General features: G+C 39.3%; 1 protein-coding gene and 1 non-coding gene across 6 annotated transcripts in view; one reads left to right on the forward strand and one right to left on the reverse strand.

Annotated features, from left to right (window-relative positions):
- Positions 1–25,513, forward strand: part of GRIA4 (glutamate ionotropic receptor AMPA type subunit 4) — a 408,729-nt gene that overhangs the window by 135,349 nt on the left and 247,867 nt on the right. For all 5 annotated transcript variants that reach the window (XM_030332393.1, XM_032594963.1, XM_030332394.1 and 2 more), the window contains exon 3: positions 18,471–18,710. In XM_030332393.1, the coding sequence (XP_030188253.1) occupies positions 18,471–18,710 (240 nt within the window). The remainder of the gene's footprint in view (positions 1–18,470; positions 18,711–25,513) is intronic.
- Positions 25,104–25,210, reverse strand: LOC115526569. Its single transcript, XR_003972633.1, has one exon. It is a non-coding gene; the product is annotated as a U6 spliceosomal RNA (small nuclear RNA).

Here is a 25,513-nt window from a genome sequence, read left to right on the forward strand (position 1 = left end):
GCCTTTCTTGCTAAGGCTACTTTGCTAGTCTCACTCGAGCTTTTGTGTCTATTCTTCTAAATCCAGACGCCATTTATTTTTCATAAATCCAAAGTTTCTATCTCCAACTTTGAGTGCACATACGCAGCTATTTAGCTGACATTTCTCAGAACTTTCTGCAAAGCACCTGCAGCTCAGTACGTACAGAACTGCACTCACTGGCTCTTCCACAGCTGTCCTCCGCCTCTGAGAAGGATGAACGCGCCAGTCGGCATTTGGCCAGTTGCTTTAGGGAGAGACTGAGACGTGAGTTTTGCCTCGTACTCGTGTGAGTATGTGTGAGTGTGTGTCAGTAAGTACCAAAGCCTACTAATTCACCTCGCTACCTATGCCTTGAGCCCGTGTATTTCTCTCCACCCTCACAAACCCGGAATTCCAAATTAGCAACAATTTTTGCCTGCCCTACTACAATACTGGCTCTCAGGTTCACCAGGATGCGTTACCAGCCCAGCGTAATTAATTTTCCACACAGCAGCTTGCATTCTAAAACCACGAATTAGATTATTTCCCCCTTTTTTTGTGCTTCAGAACTGGAAGGTGTCTTCCCATCAGTGTGAGAATGAGCTACTTACAGTGTTCTCTAAGATCTACCTCTTCGGCCTCATCACTCACCATATCCTCTCCCTCTCTAGGCACCAAACCAAATGGTCTTCAGTTTCTTTATAACCCTTTTCAGTTTCCAGTTGTTGTGTTGAAAATGCGTTTCCCCACTTGGCATACTCCTCGTTCACACTCAGATTAAATGTGTGTCATTCTAGCGTCTGACTACTCCACCCCCTTTATAGGCATGTAATCCACTTGTCATCATTTACTCAATGAAAAGCAGGGATCACATGTGAACTCCTTCCTGCAGTGCCCCCAACATTTAGCACATGGCCCAACTCAGGAGATGCTCCATATTGTTGAAACAAATATTCTAGCCTTGATGGGATCAGATGTTATCACATAAAGTTCTAGTTTTGCATATTCCCTAAATTATGGAATATATTTTGCTTACTTTTGTCATCTCAGCTTTTAACACAGTACCTGAGACACACTAGGCAAATCAGTAATTATATGCTGACTTAATACATAGCTACCTCAAACACAAAATAGTATTCAAAACAATTCACTTTTAGATTAAATTGTTGGAAACTTTACCCCATAATGTTTGTGAGCATTACATCAAGAAAGAAAGAAAGAAAGAAAGAAAGAAAGAAAGAAAGAAAGAAAGAAAGAAAAGGACAAAAAGGAAGGAAAAGAAAGAAGAAAGAAAGAAAAGAAAGAAAGAAAGAAAGAAAGAAAGAAAAGAAAGAAAGAAAAGAAAAGAAAAGAAAAGAAAGAAAGAAGGAAAGGAAAGAAGGAAGGAAGAAGGAAGGAAGAGGAAGAAAGAAGAAGAAAGAAGGAAGGAAAGGGAAAGAAAGAAAGAAAGAAAAGGAATGAAAAGAAAGTGAAAGGGAGGAAGGAAAGAAAAGAAAGGAAAAGGAAAGAAAGAAGAAATGAAAAATGAAGGAAGGAAGAAAAGAAAAAGGAAAACTCAAGCTACAAAACAAAAACCTTGCCGAAAGACTCTATAATATAGTGGACTGTGGCTTATACATTTCTCTGCCTGTAAGTAAATAGCAGAAATCAGCAACCCATTTGTCTTAATCGGCAGTGGAAAAAGGAGAACAGTTTCTATGGCATGAAGGCACTACTGATTAAATATTTGAGTAATTAAAATGTGCTGAGACCCATAATAAAAATCTACAGAAGTGTTTGTCATACTTGCTGAGCACAACGATTTCATGAAATATGCTTTAAATACTACCAAGACACCTTTGTACACAGTACACACATGTGTACTTTTCTTGCTCACAGATCGCATCCTTGCTCTATAAATTTCAAATACCTATTAATTTATAGGTATGATCTCGCTATTAAGTTTTTCTCTCACTGGAATGCACATTTTTATCTTTACTTTTTCTGTAAGCTAAGGAGGTCTGCTTTAGTGTCTCACGGCCTTGGGTAGTGATGGTGTATCTCAAGGACTCACTTTTGTTGTCTATAAAATGAGATGTTCCACCTATATAGCCAGTCATGAAATTCCATAATCCAGCAAAGTTTTTTTTCCCCCCTGGCGCTATACAGGTGCACACTTAAATACTTATGCATACTTTTGAACACAGGCAAAATTCAAGAGTACCAGGTTAAGATAAACACTGCAGAGATCAGATGATTTAGTTTGGCATCATATGGTCATATCTGAATTAAGGGGGGGGGCAACAGTAATTCCAGAAAAATGTCAGGTCTAGGAAATACGCTGCCCACAGATAAAACCTGTCCTGAACCACTCTAAAATAAGTAATGTTTTCATTGGTGGCCAACATTTTTAAATGAGCAGACTACTCACATATATTCATATTTATACATTCTGTTGAAAATACAGAATTGCCAGGCACATTGAGGCATTAATCTGTCCCAGCATCAGTCACCTGCGGGTGAGAGTGGTGAGGCCCTTTGAGGTGGGTAAGTATTCTCAAGTTCACTGCTGACATCACCAGCCTTCGCTTGGTCTGTTTCACCCAGCTAGCTCCCTGACTAGCCCCTGTGGGGGCTGGATTTTGCAGTCTTTATTTAGAGGAAGTTAATGTTAGTGAATGACCAGGTGGCTGCAAAGCCACATTGAGAGAATAGCCATTAATTCTACCACTCTTAAAAAAAAAAAAAAGGTTGACTATGTTAGAAAACTGGAATATATGAAATGGTCATGATTATTCAGGAAACTGTGTATCTCAGTGTAATTATATAATTTCTGAAATATATTTTTTCCTTTAATAGCATGTCAAGTAATCACATTATTTAAGAAAAAGTTTAGAATCTCCCTATGTAGCGTATGGCATAGTATCTATGCCAGATGATCTCTGTTGGTTTGCAGCCTCCTTGGGAGCTATCTGGGTGTCCTCTGCAGCAAGTCCTGTACATGAAGGGCAGGGCAAGACAGAAGAAAGAGGCACACTTCAATAATAGAGTTGTTTTTTTTTTTTTAAACGTTTATTTATTTTTGGGACAGAGAGAGACAGAGCATGAACGGGGGAGGGGCAGAGAGAGAGGGAGACACAGAATCGGAAACAGGCTCCAGGCTCTGAGCCATCAGCCCAGAGCCTGACGCGGGGCTCGAACTCAGGGACCGCGAGATCGTGACCTGGCTGAAGTCGGACGCTTAACCGACTGCGCCACCCAGGCGCCCCAATAGAGTTGTTTTTTTAAGGAGAAAGAAAGGAAGGAAGGAAGGAAGGAAGGAAGGAAGGAAGGAAGGAAGGAAGGAAGGAAGGGAAAGAGAAAGAAAGAGAAAGAAAGAAAAAGTGTTAGACCATTCCATATTGGTAGGTGACAGGGTTAATAAGCAAGAGAACTTACATATGAGGCTTGTCTTGGGTGGCCACAAGATGAGTAAACAGTCCCACTTGCCTGCCAGAATCTTAAAGGATTATACAGAAGGTTCCATCACATATACTGTTCAGATGCTCCCAACACCACTTCGCTATCTGAAGGCCATGTCCAGGAGCAGGGAAGGCCAGTGGAACACATATTCCAAGGACAAGGAGAAGAGGAGGAGGCTCTGATTCCCCAGGGCCAGCTCATGGGTCAACCATTGGTCACGTCCTTTTGATGACTTCCTTCAACAAGCTCTTCAACACTTGGCATTCATGACTTTATATGCATAATGAAACCTTATATTGCATAATTGCTTTTCCTTTGGATGAGGTGAATAAACTTCACTTTATTTGCTAGGAAACAGATGTACATAAATTTCAATTTTTTTCAAAAGTCTATGTTCTAATATAAAACCTGGCATTTTTTTTATAAGTGATTTTAACTATTCTAAGAAAAGTTACCAGGAAGGGAAAAAATGCTGTTTTAGTGTAAAAACAAGAAATATATAGTTCAAGTTTTAGTGCATTTGAAAGGATTGTGATTATAGTGATTATTGAAGCAAGGCATATTCTATTATTTCTCAAAATCCAAAGGCATTTTCTGTTTTCATCACACACACACACACACACACACACACGCACACACGCACAGTCAGAACAGATTAATAGTGTTCTTTGAATAGTGAATCATGGTTTAACATCATAGGGAACAAAATAGTGTTTTTATTAGACACCATTCTGTTCTATAATACCCTAATAATTTATAAGGAAGAAGTAAAGTGCTTTATAAACTCTGGAAATGTCTCTGAGCAATCAAAAAGCTTAAAACATAACTTAGACAAAGTAACTGGACCAGCTTATTATTTCCATTTCACATTAGCCTTCTTATTGTACAGCCCAGAGGTCTGACAGTTGTTTTTGAAATTTGAATATAGGCAAAATAATGTATCACAACACAGAATTAAACCAGCTATTTTATGATCTTTACTAACGTCTGACCACTGGTTCTAATATTATACTCTAGAATGGGAAAACCTTTTAGTATCTGTCTTCATATATGCATAAACTAAACCATACAGGTGTTCAGTATTTTCATCTAGTCATGGTTACCTGTAAATTCTCTTCCAAGATTTTGTACAGTGTATTTTAGAAACATACAATTACCACCCCCCCAAAAGGAAACATTGCATATTGTGATCTCATTCTTCTGAGTTATATATGTATTTGTCCTTTGTATTTATTTATTTTAATTTTCTTTGAGAAGAGAGGGAGAGAGAGAGAGAGAGAGAGAGAGAGAGAGAGAGAGAGAGAGAGAGAGAAGCGGGGCTCACCCGAAGCGGGACTCAAACCCATGAACCACGAGATTGTGACCTGAGCTGAAGTCAGATGCTTAACCAACTGAGCCACCCAGGCACCCTGTGCTTGTCCTTTTTACACTGACAGCTAAAACTTGGTTTGTTTTAAGAAGTGGCTTTTTTAAGAGAAACCAATTTTCCATAATCCCTTAAAACCTACTTCTGTTTCCATGAAGTGTAAATGTTCTTACATTGCCTCTTCCGGTAGCAGTCAAGGTGTAATGGCCCAAATGCCTTCAGCAGAGCAAGATGGTAGAAATGTTTAACTATTCTCCTTTCAAGTGGTAGAGTAGAATGAGTGTCAACTTTGGAATCGGACTTGGGTTAAACATTGCTCTTTCCCCACTTAGATGTGTACATTTATACAAGCTGCATCACTTTACCACATTTCATCTTTAAAAATGAAAAAGAAAAATGAGAAGACTTAAGACTTACCTTGTAGGGTTGCCATGAAGTTTGAATGAGATAATGAATACAAAATGTGGCAGAATCTGACACACTGTAGGTGCTTAATAATTGGTAGGCTTTCTTCCCATTCCTTTCCCCAGCTGGCTGCCTGGATGACTCCCTTGTGCTCAGGACGTGACACTAGAGCACCTGGGTGTGGGTCCTTAGCCTAATGCACACAGCAGGTAGCCCCATTACAAGTGTGTAAGCTGTGGATTCCAGATAAGTTGAATGTGAATTAACTTTGCTAAATTGTGTCCTATTAAGTACAATGAGACATTGTGATCTTTTGTCAAAACACAATTTTACTTGTTAGATTTGCTTCAGATGGCTGTGTGTCCCACTGAAATGATGAGATCCACTATCTTCACAAATCTCACATGCCTTTCACACATGACCTCCTCTTTGCCTCTATGATTTGCCTGTTGATTCGGCAGTTATGTATTGAACACCAGCTATGTGCCAAGCATGATGCTGGATGCTGGAGAGGGAAGAAGACGATGGCAGGACCCATCAGTCCTTGCTGTTACGTCTGGTAGTACAGACAGACATTCAACAGTTGTCACAGATTCTGTACCCAAGATAAGTGATGACACTTCTGCTCTCCAGGAAGCACGATATTCGTGAGAACAGTTGTTTGTAAAACCCACTCCAATATCTGTCCAATATTATTCCATTCCATTTTTAATTGATGTTATCCACTCCCATGATGCATTTAAATGCTTTTCAGTAGGACAGCTGCGTCTCCTCTGATGAAGAAAAGCTTTCGACATATTATTTAGACCCTTGAAAAAGTTTCTCGAGCATACAAAGAACTCTGAAGCAATTACGCCACTCAGTTGTATAGTATAAAATATAGATGATGAATCGAATGTTTCCATTAAGGAGCCACTTAAAGGTGAAAATATGTTCCAGATCCTTGAATGCGGAACAGTATATCACTGGGTGCCTTTCCCCTGTAATTTTCTTTATGGCTGGAAGTTGACAAGGCGAAGAACCAACACACCTGTTAGGATTTATGCGCTCTTCAGAACTGGTTTCTTCCTCTCCTCTCACCTTCCTTCCTTCTAAAGACTTACTTGGTGGAGTCCTTATGGTTATATATTAGCAGTATAAAAGAATCCTATGATCTTCGCAGCACCCAAATGACTGCCCGAGCAGCCATTTTTACACAGGATGAAGTCTTTGCTTCTTGTGCTGAGCGTTGCAAATAGCCTTCTGCTTCTTCCTTTATGGGCCTTGGAAGCAAAATGAGCCATGTGTTTCCATTATGATGGCCTGACTCTGGAAAGAAATGTGCAAACAAGCCTGTATATTTTTACTGAGCTCTCGATTAGTTTAATTTAGAATTGAAATGTGCTTTCTAGCTGAGATGTCATAAAACCGAAGGAGAGCATGTGCAGGGCCACGCGAGTGATTACATCTCGTTGTGATCTTTGATGGCATTGTCCAGAAGCATCTTCGGAGAAGACATCTGAGAAAGCGGAAGTATTTAATTGTGACATAATTGAAGTGAAATATTTTGGTGTAATTTGCATTTCGACTTGTCATTTAGAGTGATTAGCTTCAGTAACTTTATGTACTCCAGCTAACCACTGCTTACAAGTCTAAGAAAATTAGCTTTTACATATTAATAATCTATGATAATGCCTTAAGGGCATAAATTAATGAATTCTGGGCCCAGCATGCTCTATCCACCATCTGATTGAGCCTTTTCAAATGTGAACATGAGGAGCTCATCATTTTAACATCAAATAATCAGAGAAAGAGGGAAGGTGCTTAAGTAATACTTCCTGACTTTGTAAAGTTTTCCAATAGACTATTGGTATTTTAAGAGACATTATTTTAAAAATCCAGGTGAGTGATAAGAGTTCTTTTAGAAGAAAGATAAATGACAGGATTATAAAAAATAATAGGTAGAAATTAGGTAAATACAGGGTGAGAAACAATCCTCAGGACAGTCTAGGACCAAGTTGCTGTGCAGGGGAAGGTAGGTGAGGGCAGCAGACCTGGAATTTATACCATTTCAGACAGAGATCAGACTCTCCAGTGCTGATGAAACTTCTCACCTCACCATATTCCAGCTAGTCAAAATTAAATGTATAAAAATGATAATATAATGTTGCCCTGATAGAAACATACAATATAGACGTTTGGGTCAGTTGTGAAAGAAAATCGTCTCCTTAACTGAACATTAAATTGTTTTAAAAAACAGTAATACATAGTTAAGATTACAATTGTTTTCCTTATAAATAATCATGAAATTTTTAGGCCACAATACGTGGCAGTTTTCAGTAACTAAGCTCTAGTTAAAAACAAATGGTGAGGGGTGCCTGGGTGACTTGGTTGAGCATCTGATTCTTGATTTCGGCTGAGCTCATGATCTCAGGGTTTGTGGGATTGAGCCCCACGATGGGCTCCACACTGACGGTGGAACACCTACTTGGGATTCTATCTCCTTCTGTCTCTCAAAATAAGTAAACATTTAAGAAAAATGGTGAGTCGATACACAGTTGAAAGGGGAGGAAAGATGCGTATAGACACCAACAGTATGTTGCCTAGACTCCTGGCCAGGGAAAGGGGAACTTAACTGCCAGAGTAAACTCAGCAACAGGCAAGTTGGTTTTTGTGGCTTTCAGCCAATCATTCCACACCCTCTTAGTCTTTCTTCTCTCCTCATTTCCTTTATGAGAAACCATGATTTTGTTCATTCAGCAAACACTGACAGAGAGCTTTCTCTTTTCCAGTTCTAGAGTCTGAGCTTGAATCAGTGCAAAGGCAGTCAAGTTCCCTCCTCTTGCCGAACTCCTACTGTCCTGGAGAAAAGAGATAAATAAGCAGTCAAATGAGTAAGGTGATTTCAAAAAGTAATAACAGCTATGTACAAAATAAAACAAGGTCATGCAGTAGAGCATGACTAGAGCTCTGGGAACCTCGTTTTCTAGAGGAGTCAGGGAGAGGCTCTGGGAGGAATTGACATGTTCACTGAGACAGGAACAGCGAGAAGTCAAGGGTTGGCCAGTTAGTGCCAAGGCCCTAAAGTGGATGAGAAGGTGTGTTTAAGTAACACAAAAAGGGAGAGTATGGCTTAGTCTTGTGTGGGAGGGAGCAATGGTCCATGACTTTAGTAAAGACAAAATCATAAGGACGTTTTATTTTTTTATTTTTTATTTTTTGAAGGTAAGACTGCCCTTTATTAGTAAAATTTCTAAAATATGAAAGGTTGTAGTTTTATTAACCTTGTTTTAAAAAACTACTAAAGTCCATTACAATAGAACAGCACATACCACAATTAAGCTAAAATGGCTACATACAAATAATTTTAGATAATCTAATTTTTTTGCCATTTTTAATTTAATTTTATTTTTTAATTATTTTTTTAAATATGAAATTTATTGTCAAATTGGTTTCCATACAACACCCAGTGCTCATCCCAACAGATGCCCTCCTCAATACCCATCACCCACCCCCCATCAACCCTCAGTTCGTTCTCAGTTTTTAAGAGTCTCTTATGTTTTGGCTCCCTCCCTCTCTAACCTTTTTTTTTTTTTTTCTTCTCCTACCCCGTGGTCTTCTATTAAGTTTCTCAGGATCCACATAAGAGTGAAACCATATGATATCTGTCTGTCTCTGTATGACTTATTTCACTTAGCGTAACACTCTCCACTTCCATCCACGTTGCTACAAAAGGCCATATTTCATTCTTTCTCATTGCCACGTAGTATTCCATTGTGTATATAAATCGTAATTTCTTTATCCATTCATCAGTTGATGAACATTTAGGCTTTTTCCATAGTTTGGCTACTGTTGAAAGTGCTGCTATAAACATTGGGGTACAAGTGCCCCTATGCATCAGCACGCCTGTATCCCTTGGGTAAATTCCTAGCAGTGCTACTGCTGGGTCATAGGGTAGATCTATTTTTAATTTTTTGAGGAACCTCCACTCTGTTTTCCAGAGCGGCTGCACCAGTTTGCATTCCCACCAACAGTGCAAGAGGGCTCCCATTTCTCCACATCCTCTCCAGCATCTGTAGTCTCCTGATTTGTTCATTTTAGCCACTCTGATTGGCGTGAGGTGATATCTGAGTGTGGTTTTGATTTGGATTTCCCTGATGAGGAGCGACGTTGAGCATCTTTTCATGTGCCTGTTGGCCACCTGGATACCTTCTTTAGAGATGTGTCTATTCATGTGTTCTGCCCATTTCTTCACTGGATTATTTGTTTTTCAGGTGTGGAGTTTGGTGAGCTCTTTATAGATTTTGGATACTAGCCCTTTGTCCGATATGTCATTTGCAAATATCTTTTCCCATTCTGTCGGTTGCCTTTTAGTTTTGTTGATTGTTTCCTTTGCAGCGCAGAAGCTTTTTATCTTCATGAGGTCCCAGTAGTTCATTTTTGCTTTCAATTCCCTTGCCTTTGGGGATGTGTCAAGTAAGAAATTTCTGTGGCTGAGGTCAGAGAGGTCTTTTCTTGCTTTCTCCTCTAGGGTTTGGATGGTTTCCTGTCTCACATTCAGGTCCTTTATCCATTTTGAGTTTATTTTTGTGAATGGTGTAAGAAAGCAATCTAGTTTCATCCTTCTGCATGTTGCTGTCCAGTTCTCCCAGCACCATTTGTTAAAGAGACTGTCTTTTTTCCATTGGATGTTCTTTCCTGCTTTGTCAAAGATTAGTTGGCCATACTTTCGTGGGTCTAATTCTGGGGTTTCTATTCTAATCCATTGATCTTTGTGTCTGTTTTTGTGCCAATACCATGCTGTCTTGATGATTACAGCTTTGTAGTAGAGGCTAAAGTCTGGGATTGTGATACCTGCCACTTTGGTCTTCTTCTTCAATATTACTTTGGCTATTCGGGATCTTTTGTGGTTCCATACAAATTTTAGGATTGCTTGTTCTAGCTTCGAGAAGAATGCTGGTGCAATTTTGATTGGGATTGCATTGAATGTGTAGATAGCTTTGGGTAATATTGACATTTTAACAATATTTATTTTTCCAATCCATGAGCATGGAATGTCTTTCCATTTCTTTATATCTTCTTCAATTTCCTTCATAAGCTTTCTATAGTTTTCAGCATATAGATCTTTTACATCTTTGATTAGGTTTATTCCTAGGTATTTTATGCTTCTTGGTGCAATTGTGAATGGGATCAGTTTCTTTATTTGTCTTTCTGTTGCTTCATTATTAGTGTATAAGAATGCAACTGATTTCTGTACATTGATTTGTATCCTGCAACTTTGCTGAATTCATGTAGCAGTTCTAGCAGACTTTTGGTGGAGTCTATTGGGTTTTCCACGTATAATACGTCATCTGCAAAAAGAGCTAGACTTCATCTTTGCCAATTTTGATGCCTTTGATTTCCTTTTGTTGTCTGATTGCTGATGCTGGCACTTCCAACACTATGTTAAACAACAGCGGTGAGAGTGGACATCCCTGTCGTGTTCCTGATCTCAGGAAGAAAGCTCTCAGTTTTTCCCCATTGAGGATGATATTAGCTGTGGGCTTTTCATAAATGGCTTTTATGATGTTTAAGTATGTTCCTTCTATCCTGACTTTCTTTTTATTAAGAAAGGATGCTGAATTTTGTCAAATGCTTTTTCTGTATCAATTGACAGGATCATATGGTTCTTATCTTTTCTTTTATTAATGTGATGTATCACATTGATTGATTTGAAAATGCTGAACCAGCCCTGCAGCCCAGGAATGAATCCCACTTGATCATGGTGAATTATCCTTTTTATATGCGGTTGAATTTGATTTGCTAGTATCTTATTGAGAATTTTTGCAACCACATTCATCAGGGATATTGGCCTGTAGTTCTCTTTTTTTACCGGGTCTCTGTCTGGTTTAGGAATCAAAGTAATGCTGGCTTCATAGAATGAGTCTGAAAGTTTTCCTTCCCTTTCTATTTTTTGAAACAGCTATTTTTTGGAACAGCTTGAGAAGGATAGGTACTATCTCTGCTTTAAATGTCTGGTAGAATTCCCCTGGGAAGCCATCTGGTCCTGGACTCTTACTTGTTGGGAGATTTTTGATAACTGATTCAATTTCTTCGCTGGTTATGGGTATGTTCAAGTTTTCTATTTCCTCCAGTTTGAGTTTTGGAAGTGTGTGGGTGCTTAGGAATTTGTCCATTTCTTCCAGGTTGTCCAGTTTGTTGGCATATAATTTTTAATATTATTCCTCATAAGAGCATTTTAGACCATGTGGATATTAGTTTAAATATGAGGAAAATCCAGTGGGACATTAATTAGCAATGAGGCCATCTTATCACACTCTGCTGAGTGGAGAATGATGGGGAAGGAAGAAAACTAGGAACAGGAAGTACAGTTTGGAGACTTCACTAGTAGACTGGGCAGGACAATGGCAGCATAGTGGAGATACAGAGGAGTTGGAGGAATTTTGATATATTTTAGATATTTTGGAGGTAAAACCATCAAGATTTTCTCATGACTTCATGTGGGAATAGAAGGAAGTTATGGATCAAGAATATTTTCATAGATGGCCATGCTTTTTATTGGGATGGGGGACAGAAACGAGGTTCTGAAAGAAAAATGAAGGGTCCTGTTTTGGCCCATCTGGGTCTTAGGTGCCGAAAAAACAACAAAGGGAAACATTAAGTATTGATGTTTGAGTCTAAACTCATAGGAAATAATAAAACCTGAAGGTCTTAATCAGGGAATTACTGGCACACGGATGATATTTGAAGTCATAGAAATAGATGACAGTATCTGAAGAAAGGGTATAGAAGAAGATGAGAAGATTGGTGAGACAGGGAGTTGCAAGGGGGAAAATTGAGAACAGCATTCCAATATGTGGAGACCCAGGAAAGCGTGTGTTGGGTAAGCAAGAGAAGAATTCGTTCCAAGGAGGAAAGTTTTGAACTCCTCATTGTCTTTCATTTTGGTTACCATCTGCATGTTGTGCCTGAAGAAAATCATGAATTTCTAAATTGTTGCCACTTCTAATTTATATTTTCATATCTTGTCTTCTGTCCGTGGTCACTTAATCCTTCATTTTGTTTTGTCATTCATCCCATAAGGTTTTATAGGTACTGTGTTGTATGTGTCGAGTTGGATACAGTTATGGATAAAATAAGAAGGGTTCCCTCTCATCATGAAGTTTATAATGTATGTTATGTGTTTTTAGTTTCCTCTCCTACCCTCTGCAATTGTTTGTATTTTTTTAATGTTTTTATTTATTTTTTGAGTGGGAGGGGCAGAGAGACAGAGAGAATCCAGCACAGACCCCAGTGTGGGGATTTGAACCCACAAACTTGGAGATCATGACCTGAGCCACAGTCAGATGCTTAACTGACTGAATCACCCAGGTGCCCCTCTCTGCAATTATTTGTAACTGGTGCCACTTTCACACAGCTTTATTGAATGAATCTCACTGCTGCAACCCTGTCTCTTAGATCAGTGCGGGTAGGAAACTGTACCCTATACAATGTTATCTTTTGATCTTTGAACTCTAGAATGAATTACCCTCCACACACCTGCACATCTCATTCAAGGCCAATTTTATATGTGCCCTTGACCCTATACATTCTATTTGGGGCCTTCCCTATTTGGTACCCCTTTTCTCTTCTGTATGTATTTCCCTCTCTGCTGACTCCATTCCCTCAAAGAAACATGCTCAGATTTCTCCAATCCTCTTTGTCTTTGTCTCATTCTCTAGATAGATAGATAGATAGATAGATAGATAGATAGATAGATAGAAGAGAGAGAGAGGGAAAGAAAGGAAAGAAGGAAGGAAGGAAGGAAGGAAGGAAGGAAGGAAGGAAGGAAGGGAGGAAATGAGCACCGGCCTGCACTCTTCCTACCCCTGAGGCGGAGGTCACGGAAAATCCAGCACAGCACCTGGATCTATGTCCCACAACTGGCAAAACACTGAGCTAAAACCATGTCATTTGATTTACATGCAATGGGAAGCTATGAATCATCAAATTATATTATCATGTGACTTGGCTGGGCATCTGGAATGGGATGGGGTAACTACCTGATGAGAAGACTGATCTGGTTAATTGACACCATCAGGTAAAAGATGAATGGATTAATATGATGTGTTTATATTAGGAATTTATCCACATAATACACAATCCTAGTGATCTCATTAGTGAAGCAGAATATATAATATGTGCTTAAAAATATAACTGGATTATTTCAAAGTCTTATCCTGATTACTGTTTGTATCCCCAAGTATATCAGCATACTGTCATCACATCTTGTTGGTGACTAAGCATTACTTCTTCTGTGTTATATTCAGCCATGTTACACAAGAACGTTAAAATTCAGTTTCCCTTTTGTGTATACATGTCTGAACACATGGGTACTCAGCTTATTTTACTCTCATTAATTTGTGTATGCATTTATATAGTTTAAGAAAAAGATCCATTGTTTGAATAATTATCTGTATGGTAAGCAACAATAGATATCATAAGATACCACCAAACAAATTTCGATTTGAGTGTTTGCAAAGCTAGAGTATAGTACTAAATATAGAAATAATTATATTCCAGAATTTGAGTCTGTTGGACCAAATAAAATACTATGTGGGGTATCACATCGAGATAATAACGTTGAACATTTGACTGACAATCTATCCACATACATAGGAAACCCAATAATCTTCACCTGCCAAGCAAATAATCTAAATGAAATAGACCAAAAAGAAAAATTCAAATGAATCCTACTAAAACTGGACCTTTGCAAAGGGAAAGTAAAATGTGAGTGACAAAATAAGTTTATGAGAAGCAGAATGACAGATGGCGGTGAAACAGAGTAGATATTTATGATGATGCAAATGAATGAAAGCAGATACAAGATGATTAAATATCAGAAAATATTGAGTTTGTTGAGTCACAGGTAGAATAAATTAAGCTAAATCATGTAGCAAGCACCAGAGTAGTGGAAAGTCATAATGATTACACGACAACAATATAATAAAAAAAAAAACAGTTGGGGAACTTTGTACAGAGTATATTCATTGTTTTGACCTTTTTTTAAAGTAGTAGTTTAATACTATTCTTATATAAAAGTTTATATAGGCAGTAGCTCAATATTTGAAATAGATGAAATAAGATGTGCTGTAGGGTTTTGGGGGGGGGAGTGGCATACTGTACTACCCTTTTCTGTCTCATCAAAGCTTTCCCTGCAGGGCCGCCTGGGTGGCTCAGTTGGTTGAGCATCTGACTCTTGATTTTGGCTCAGGTCATGATCTTACAGTTTGTGGGTTCTAGCCCCTCATTGGGCTCTGTACTGACAGTATGGAGCCTGCTTGGGATTCTCTTTACCTCTCTCTCTGCCCCTCCCCTGCTCAACACTCTGTTTCTCTCTCTCAAAATAAATAAAGAAATTTAGAAAAAAAAAAGTTTCTGCAAAACTATTCAAGTCCTCCTAGAGAACTTGTGGGGTTCCTAGAAAAACAGTTTGGAAACCCAAACTTGACAATGGTATGGTTCTAAAATGCCGTAACAGAAAGGATTATGTAAATGTTTATTACATACATGAGTATGTTAAAGTACAGGATTTGTTTATTATGTTTTCTTGAACAAGAATTAACATGTTTGTAGTTTCAACACCAAACTGAAAGCCAGTATCTTAGATTTGAGTTCTGATGCTCTTCAAATTTTTTTTCAATAGGGTAAAATAAAAATTATTTAAGCCAGATTATTTACTGTGGAAAGATTGAGAGTGGTCCCTCAATTTGCATAAAAGTCAAGAGAACAGGACAATATGAAAACTTTACAAAGGAGCCAAGCGACTCCCACCTGGTTGTATGCTAAATATATAGATAGCACTTATGTAAATACATCCAAAGCCTTGGTGGAACATTCACAAGGTTAACATCTGATCCAGCAACTTGATTTATCAGATCAAGTCTCTTAAGTTATATAAATGAATTGAGTTGCAACTCCGGATACCCAAATGTTACATTACCTTGTGTCTTATATATTGCGAGAAAATTGCAGCCAGTCACACTGTCAGACCAAGCCTTCTAGATTAGTCAGTCTACTCAGGTGATCAAATGGTAGTTCATGGGTGAGCACAGAATTAGAATTGGATGTTCTTCCTTGGTGGAATTTCTTTATATAACTCACCACTTATTGGTTGTCTCCCATATGTAATAGTACTTTTACATACATTATGTTATTTAATTTTTGGCATATTATATATTTATAGTTGAGGCAAGTAAGATTAAATAACTTAGTCAAGGTCACCTGGCTAACAAGAGCACTAGGATTTGAACTGGTTTGCAACGTTTGCAGCCTTTCCTGTATATTTTATTTTTTTCTTCCAACTTGAAGTTCTAGTTAGGTAACATACATCTTCTATTTTTTAAGGTCAGGTCTATCCTAGTCTTCTCCATTTGAATATAGACGCTGGTCCCTTAGTTAGGCTTTAGTTTTTCCACAATATATACAATATCTCTTAGAGCACCTCATCTAAAGAAGACCAGTAACATCCATTTTCTTTTAACTGGTACCTTCTTCTGCTATAATTACATTGCTCAGACTGTATCCCCAATTTCAGAAGCAAAATAAACAAGAACAGAAGAAATACTGCCAGGTTTTATTAATTCATCTTATTTAATTTTGCCTCCTAATTTCCTAAAACCCAGGTATTGTAGAATATGGATATAAATGTTATTAAGGTAATTAATTTTTTTTTCCAAGAGCCTATTACTGCTTCAACAAAGCAGAATCTAATTTCTTTGTATCACAATGAACTACTCCTAAGGTAAATACCTCTAGATTATCCAATATTCAAGGCTTCATAATGAACTTAGCAATTAAAAGTAGTAACCAAAATCAGAAAACATAAACATTTCATAGAACTAAAGCCTTCTTAAACTAGCTATATAAGCCAAGGAGAAATGGACCTTAAAACCATTATGTGGTAAACTCTAAGAATCTGGAATTCAAACAGTCTTGCTTTATTGCATACATGGAGTATTTTTTTTTCATGCAAGTTTGTATCCTTTAAAAGGTAAATTAGAGGGGTGCCTGGGGGGCTCAGTTGGTTAAGTGTGTGACTTCTACTCAGGTCATGATTTCATGGTCCATGAGTTTGAGCCCAGCATTGGGCTCTGTGCTGACACCTCAGAGCCTGGAAGCTGCTTCAAATTCTTTGTCTTCCTCTCTCTCTGCCCCTCCTCTGCTCGCTCGCTCTCTCTCTCTCTCAAAAATAATGAAAAACATTTAAAAAATAAAATTAAAATTAAATTAAATAAAGGTAAATTAGAAAATGTCATCCAAGTTTGGACTAGAATTTGGTCATGTCAAAAGAGGGATCAAAATATAGCTGGGCAAGAATCTTGAGAAGAGTTTTTGTTTTTTGTTTTTGTTTTGTTTTCTCTTTTTGTATTTGCCTCATTGTCCTTGCAACAACTGGGAACATAGAAGGGAAAGAATGGGACATTGTGCACCTGTCTACTGCAGGGGGGACTTGGTTCTGCTGGGTTATGAAACTGCTCTGTGTTAGCTTTATATCCAACCTAGAAGCTACACAGCTGGTCACAATTCCCCTGAGTATTGAGGACGCCCAACAGTGATTTTCCAGACAGCTTAACTTGTTTTCAGACATGGTTCAAGAGAACTCTAAGGTTGTGATTTAAAAAAAAAAAAAAAAAAAAAAGTAACATTTCAGATTGCTTATCTCTATTTCATTTCGTTCTTTTTATGGAGTTCTGTCTTGTTTTTTCATTTGGAGCAAATTCCTCTGTATCCACACTTTGCTTGACCTCCTATTTGTTTCAGTGAATGAGGCTGAACAGCCACCTTTCTCCAACTGGAAGGCATGATCTGTGGATGGTCGACGCTTGTGTAGACTCTTTGTGCCCAGTGGCTGGGGGACTGGGGGTCCCAGGTCACTCTGCCTTGTGGCTACCCTGTGGACGGGCTGGAGGTGGGGTGGCTCCGGGGCTGTGGGCACTGAGGACGCCCCCGGGTGGACAGGGTGGAGGTGGGCTGGGGGAGGTGTGTGCCTGAGGGTGCCTGGAGGGCGGGGCGGCTGTGGCTCCGCGCCGTCCAGGTGGAGGGGGAGCACGAACCGTGAAACTTCCAGCGGAACCGTGAAACTTCCAGCGGCTCCGCACTCTTTCGCGGGGCTCCAAGGCCACACCTGTTACGTTGTACTTGCCCTTTTCCACCGGGGTTGTTTTCCGAGCCCGAGGGCATCTGTGGCAGAGCTCCCGGAGGCGGAGGCGGCGCGCTTCCAAGGCACCTGGAACTGAGTCTGGGGCCTCGCCGCGGGCTCCCCGGGGCAGAGGGCACGCCGGGGGTGCTCGCCGACCTCTGACCCGGAAGACCTCTGGTCGCTCCACCCCCCCCCCCCCCACCTTCCGGGCTTCCTGCTAGGCCTGGTTTCTTTGGGTTCTGGTTATTCCTTTGTTTCTTAGATGTTAAGTTGTTTGTTTTGAGAGAAACAGACAGGGCAGAGAGAGCCCGGGCAGGTGAGGAGCAGAGAGAGTGGAGACAGAGATTCCCAAGCAGGGTCCGCCCTGCGGACCCGGAGCCAGATGGGAGGGTGGATTCCAGGGACCCAGAAATCGTGACCTGAGCCGGGCGGGTCAGATGCTGAACCAACCAAGCCACCCAGGCGCCCCTCTCGTTGCTCCTTTAAACCACAGCTTTCTCTCTGTGCCCCAGGGCGGGCGAATCTGTACCCGGAGCATCAGTACCACCCCTGCGGGGGCAACTCCCGGCGTGGGGCTGGGGTCCCTTTGTTATGGAGTCCTCTCTCTCTCTGCCTCGGGGTCAGCCCCCAGTACTCCTTCAGGACGAGCTGCCTTACCAACAGGTGCAGATCTGGTGGACCAGGCAAGGCCGGGGTTTTCCTAGCAGCCGGGTGTTCCTAGTGGCCAGGGTCTTCCTGGCGGCCGGGGCCTTCCTGGTGGTCGGGGTTTTCCTAGTGGAGGGGACTTATGTTGGTGGGGTCTTCCTGGAGGCCGGGGTCTTCCTAGTCTCTGTCTGGGAACACAGCCCTGAACTGGCTTCTGGAGAGAGGAAACCTATGGCTCCTTGTTACCAGGCCAGTGCAAGGCTCTGAGCACATACTCAGCAATCCGTTAATTAATTCCACAATTAAGTGCACTCTCCACTTTTACTTTCCTTATGTTCCTGACTATACGAGTGATTCAGACTTTTTTTTTTTTTTTTAAGTTCATGGACTGTAGATGTGCAACTCACCAGCTTGAGTGTGCTAATAGTGTGTTTCTTTCCTTCTCTTTTTCAGTCTGTTCCCAGTATTCTAGAGGAGTGTTCGCCATTTTCGGACTCTACGATAAGAGGTCGGTACACACCTTGACCTCGTTCTGCAGCGCCTTGCACATCTCCCTCATCACACCGAGTTTCCCCACGGAGGGGGAGAGCCAGTTTGTGCTGCAGCTCAGACCGTCCTTGCGGGGCGCGCTCCTGAGTCTGCTGGACCACTACGAATGGAACTGTTTCGTCTTCCTGTACGACACGGACAGGGGTAAGTCGCAATTCCACGCCCACATGAGTAAAACCCTAACTTTCAACCAGAAGTGGCCTGGTATCACTTTTGTGACTTAGGGAAATAATTTGAGCTCTACTACAGCTAAAATCAGAAAAGGGTCAATGGGTATTATCAGTAATTTTATCTGGAAACTTCTAATTAAATGAGCATCAGATGCACCAGGTTATTCATGAACCAACCATGCTCTGTGACTTAGCTGAAATCAAGATAAATACTTCTTTGAACATTTCTGTGATGATATTTCAGGTACAATCAGGAAATAAATGTCTTTTGCCTCAAGTGAAGATGATTTCATGTCTTGGAATGTCTTTAAGGGAGCAAGTTGATTTTTCTGTCTGCATCTCTATATCTATAATTTTATTTAAAAAAGAAAAAGGAAAAAGAAAGTAGTAGTTGAACCATATCCATGGGTTTGACATGTGAAATTTGAAGTGAGTAATTGAAATGTGGTGACAGTGCGGTACAGATTTGGGGTAAGGCTTCGGGGCCCTGGCAACCTTACATTTTACCATAACCTATCGGGCTCTGAAGATCAGGAACTGATACTGTGCAACCCATGTGTTGGAAAAACAAGGTGAATAAGTTATTGACAATCATCCATTTTTATACAGGTTTGAGATACTTTGACTTTTCATTGCGAGACATAACTTAAATTCGCATATTCTTTTTTTAAATTTTTTCTTTCTATTTAGTGTCTAGAATCACAGCAACAGATTATATTGCAGAATAAACAGCAGGGAACTCCCTTTGGGCTTTTTATCTTCAATATTTTTCCCTTAAAGAGTATATATGACAAGAAGTTGGAATAAAAATTCAAACTGGCAACGTTTTGAGAATATCATTGAATAGAATTCTATCTGTGACATGAGTAAAACAATAAGCATAAAACAATGAACAAGCAAAATAAATCTTTTGAAGATGTAATTATCTTCAAAGGCCAAAGCATTATTTCCTATTTTCAGAGATGGTATATCCTATAAGATGTCACACCACTGGTGGTCCTAGTACATTTTATATTGATTTTCTTGCTAAATTTTCCTTTCAGTAACAAGTTTAGGAAACTTAATATCATCAGTGTATTTTTTGCATGGTTGCCACATGCCGTAATTCTCATTTGGAAATATGGGAGCCTACCCATGTCTTGTGATGACATTTTCCAATATCTAAAAATCCAAAGCATCCTAGAGCTTTGTATGTATGATAGATGAGAGAAATCATTCTGTTCGTTTCTAACTTTTGGAAAAATCCTTCAACAAGAGGACACTGAAAATGGAACCATAAGGCAACCTAAAACAACAATGAGGTATTACTACCTTATTAGAATGGCCAAGATCCAGATGACTGACAATGACACATGCTGGTGAGCATGCAGAGCAACAGGGGCTCTTGTTCGTTGTTGGTGAGAATGCAAAATGGTACAGTCGTTTGAAAGTCAAGGTGGCAGTTTTTTACAAAACTAAATACGTCCTTACCTTGTGATGTAGCATTCGTGCTCTTTGGTATTTACCTATAAGTGGAAAACTTATGTCCCCGCAAAAACCTGCATACAGATACTTATAGCACCTTTATTCATAATTACCAGAACTCAGAAGCAACAAAATGTCCTTCAGTAGGTGGATGAATAAATAAATGTGGTTCATCCAGACAATGGAATATTATTCAATGAGCTATCAGTACATTAAAAAACATGCAGGGACCTTAAATCCAGAGTCCTACTAAGTGTAGAAGGCAATCTGAAAAGGCTACATGCTGTATTTCAACTATATGACGTTCTGGAAAAGGCAAAGCTATGGAGACAGTAAAGAGATTAGTGGTTGCCAGAGGTTAAGGGGGAAGAGGGATGAACAGGTGAATCACAGAGGATTTGTCAGGCAGTGAAGTTGCTCAGTATGATGCTGGCATTGGATCATGATGTGACACTATGATAATGGTAGACATGTCATTATACATTTGCCCAAACACATAGAACGTCTGAAACCAAGGGTGAACCCTAATGTAAACCGAGGACTTTAGGTGATAATGATATGTCAGTATAGCTTCATCAGTTGTAACATATGAATGTCAAATGCAAAAAAAAAAAAAAAATTACACCTGAATAAAGTTGACTTAAGATGTTAAAAAATTGAATCATGATGTAAAGAAATACATACTGGGATATATATAGATGAGACTGTTCTTCATGTGGTTCTTTATGATATAGCTCAGTTCGACACTTTGGGCACAAGATCCTTATTTTATGACATCTTGATCTCATAGAAATATCAGTGGGTCCTGTGTCTTACTTTTTCCCTCTGTGCCTGGGTCCGTCAGTCTCTGGCAAGAAGAAGGTTGTAGGCGTTCGTGCATCAGCCTCCCTACCAAACAGGGATTCAAAGTGGTGCTTTGCTTTCACACTAGTATGTACTTTCCGGGATCCTCACCCCTGTGTAGCACGTCAGATGCTTCAACCCTGAGCCATGTCCCATCCCGTCTGTCCAGGAATCTCTCTAATATAAGCAGACCTATTTCGTTCTTGAAAGAATCTTTCTCCTGGCTGAGTTTCTGCCTCCCAAGGCTTAAACCCTTCATGGAACAAGGTCTGTTTCTTCTAATATGGCATCTTGTTACCTTTAACATTCCTATTGGCTTGCTGAACAAAGCCTGCTTTTCCTTGTTGTCTCCCTGTCCTGCTTTTAACCAGCTAGTGCAAGTCACGCTCTCAAATTTCTGAATTCTCTCTAGTAGTTGCTGCAGGATGAACAGCCAGCCCTTTGCACTGCCTTCTAGTAGAGTAATACAACCCATCTTCAAAACAGACACCTTTATCCCAAGGGGCAATTGCATGAATGAAAGAATAACATATCAGGAAGATGGCTCTTTATATTTTTTACTGAAGTATATTTGGCGTACGATGTTATATTAGTTTCAGGGGTACAACATAGTGACACAACACTTCTGTGCATTACTCAGTGTTCACCACAATAAGTGTGGTCACCATCTGTCACCATACAGTGTTATTACAGTATCGACTCTATTCCCTATGCTGTACTTTTCATCTCTGTGATTTACTTATTTTATAAATGGAAATTTGTGGCCGTGTCGTGGTGTTGAGATGGTTCGCTCTATCATGACAGGACCGTGCTTCCCGATATTCTTGGTTTCAATTAAGTACTTGCAAAAGACAGTAATAATTTTTTCTCCCTTTGAAATTGTTGTGCTCATTTTATAAGTTTAGGATCACAAGATCAATTTATTTCTTCTTAGAGAGTGGGCTTAAAATTATGTATCACTATCACCAACCGAGGTATGAACTTCAGTTGTGAGCTTGATTAATTTCTCTCATAAACATAGTTGGCTAAGAGTCATCAGTATTTTCACATCATGCAGAAAAAGAGAGCACACATCCACTTTAAAGATAAGAATTTTTTTTATAATGTATAGAACCACCTGTCAAGAAATAAGATGGTTTAGTACATTTTAGTACTTTTCTCTGATCTTCAGTTATCCTTAACTGTTTATTTCAACATTTTTCCTGTTACAAATAACTGCCTTAATATGACCCTGAATTTCTCCACAATCTTGAGTGGAACATGGCTATCTGATGCGTCATAAATCATTATTTTGGAATATGTTATCTCATTGATCCACTTAGTTATTTCTGAAATCTTAATCCCCATAGTGATACACTGATCTTATAAAATACAAGAGCTTCACTCTGTCATAACTTAAGGTAGTGTTTTTATGATGAATTGTCGTCAAAGGAATGATATTTTCTTTCCTCTGATGTAAGACTTCTCTTCAAGTTCTGCTCTGCTCTTGGTGAACTGTGTGAACGTACCTGTATGTTTGTCCACATATGTCAGGGAGAAATAGAGACAGGGACAGAGAAGGAGGAAAGTTGAACTGCATTGTCTTTAAGGTCCATTCATGTTATCTTTAATGTTTCTTTATATTCCAGATGGTATTGTATATAAATAAATATGTATTATATTCCAAATTCCTTCCCTAGAAACGGTGGGCAGAAAAAGAAAGATGGTAGGTCACATAAGCATCCTGTTTATCAGGTCGCTCCCGGCTTCTTTTCACTTGACGGCCTCTCAAAGAAGAAGAGAGTGTTCGTCCATTTATTCATTCAGTTTATGCACTTAACCATTCAATAAAAATGTATTGTTCACCTTGTCTGTATCAGACACTTTGATACGTATTTAGAATGCAGTGACGGGGGTGCCTGGGTGTCTCAGTCGGTTAAATGTCCATCTTTAGCTCAGGTCTTGATCTCAGATCACGGGTTCGAGTCCCATGTCTGGCTTTTCACTGATGGTGTGGAGCCTGCTTCCTTCCGATTCTCTGTCTCCCTCTCTTTGTTCCCCTCCCTTGCTTTTTTTTTTTTTAATTTTTTTAACTTAAAAAAAAATTTTAATTTTAAATTTTAAAAAGTTTTTTTTAAAAAGAATGCAGTGATGAGCAAGACTGTACTAGGATGAAGTTAACTCACTTGCTATAGCTTCATTAGGAAATGGCACACAAGATTCTGTTTGATAGCCAAGAGCTTGCCTTTGAGACACAGCGTGATGTTTTTCCATTTGGAATAAAACTTTGGTAAGATTTTTGAGTTGATAAATTTAAGGCTATTGAATATGTTTGAAATGTTGCTTATGAACCTGAAGATCTGAATATTAAATTTTAATTAGTTACCTTAAGTAGCCACATTTGCCTAATGGCTACCTACCATATGGGACAACACAGTGTATCTAAACAATGAGCTCATTTGGAACAACATATTTTAGTTTGAGCGAGATGTCCAAATCTTTTCTCAATTCATGTAGGAAAAGAACTTAGAGAACACCGTGTGCAGAATCCTTTTTATAGTAATTTTCACATTACATTGTGTGTATATTTATATATCTTTTCTTCCCCCAGAAATACATCTTTCAGCAGTAATTATTATATCTTGCTGCATTTATATCTTTTCTGTGTAGCATAGTAACCCCTAATAAGTATGCCATAAACATGAAGTGGATGAATGACTTAATCAAAGTCCTTGACAATAGGTATCAAATAATTTTGATGCTCTCATAACTAATCATGTAATTCAAATTTTATTAATGATACCATGTGTTTTTTTAAAATCTTTGTTTATTTTTGAGAGAGAGAGAGAGGGAGAGAGAGAGAACATGAGCAGGGAGGGACAGAGAGAAAGAGAGAGAATCCCAAGCAGGCTCCATGCTGACAGCTGAGAGCCCAACACGGGACTCAAATTCATGAGCCAAGAGATCATGACAGAGCCAATGCTGAACACTTAATCGACTGAGCCACCCAGGTGCCTCAACTGCTTTGTTGTGTTTTTTAATGATACCGTATTTTAATGTATCAAATAATTCCTATATTAGTCAAAATGAAAAATTCTCCTATAGGGGCGCCTGGGTGGCGCAGTCGGTTAAGCGTCCGATTTCAGCCAGGTCACGATCTCGCGGTCCGTGAGTTCGAGCCCCGCGTCAGGCTCTGGGCTGATGGCTCAGAGCCTGGAGCCTGTTTCCGATTCTGTGTCTCCCTCTCTCTCTGCCCCTCCCCCATTCATGCTCTGTCTCTCTCTGTCCCAAAAATAAATAAAAACGTCGAAAAAAAAAAAAAAGAAAAATTCTCCTATAGAGATGGTCCTTGAATTAAATTTTTTCTTATCATGAAAAAGTATGGAGCAGCCTGAAAAAGAACATCCTTTTTTTTTTTTAAATATAATTTATTGTCAAATTGGCTAAAATGTAGTGTGTACAGTGTGCTCTTGGTTTTGGGGTAGATTCCTGTGGTTCATCACTTACATATAACACCCAGTGCTCATCCCAGCAAGTGCCCTCCTCTATACCCATCATCCATTTTCCCCTCTCCCCCAACCCCCCATTAACCCTCAGTTTGTTCTCAGTATTTAAGAGTTTCTTATGGTTTGCCTCCCTGCCTCTCTGTAACATTTTTTCCCCTTCCCTTCCCCATGATCTTCTGCTCAGTTTCTCAAGTTCCATATATGAGTGGAAATGTGATATCTGTCCTTCTCTGACTGACTTATTTCACCTAGCATAATACCCTCCAGTTCCATCCACGTTGCTAAAATGGCAGGATTTCATTCTTCCTCATTGCCAAGTAGTATTCCATTGTATATATAAACCTCATCTTCTTTATCCATTCATCAGTTGATGGACATTTAGGCTCTTTCCATAATTTGGCTATTGTTGAAAGTGCTGCTGTAAACATTGGGGTACATGTACCCTTGTGCATCAGCATTCCAGTATCCCTTGGATAAATTCCCAGCAATGCTATTGCTAGGTCATAGGGTAGTTCTATTTTTAGTTTTTTCAGGAACCTCCACACTGTTTTCCCGAGTGGCTGCACCAGTTTGCAAAAAACATGGAACGCTTCATGAATTTGTGTATCATCCTTGCACAAGGTCCAGGCCAGTCTTCTCTGTATCGTTCCAGTTTTAGTATATGTGCTGCTGAAGTGAGCACTGAAAAAGAACATTCTTGATTTAGATATAATCAAGCTAAATATTTAAAACACTTTAAAATAATCCATATTTTTGGCATTATAAAACCTTGAATTTTTGTCAAATCTACTTAACAACATGTCATTTTTCCTTGAGCGAAAAAGGGATGTTAATTTAAATAATATAAGAAGTCATTATTTTCTCACTTGAAATAGATGTTTTCAAAGGAAAATATTTTTTACTTCTGTGTATTGCACAGAATTGTACATATTTATGATGCATCTATGGCCATTCCCAACACCACGGGTCACAAGATGAATTTATG

The sequence above is a fragment of the Lynx canadensis genome, chromosome D1, assembly GCF_007474595.2.
Source record: "Lynx canadensis isolate LIC74 chromosome D1, mLynCan4.pri.v2, whole genome shotgun sequence".
In the NCBI taxonomy this organism is placed as follows: domain Eukaryota; kingdom Metazoa; phylum Chordata; class Mammalia; order Carnivora; family Felidae; genus Lynx; species Lynx canadensis.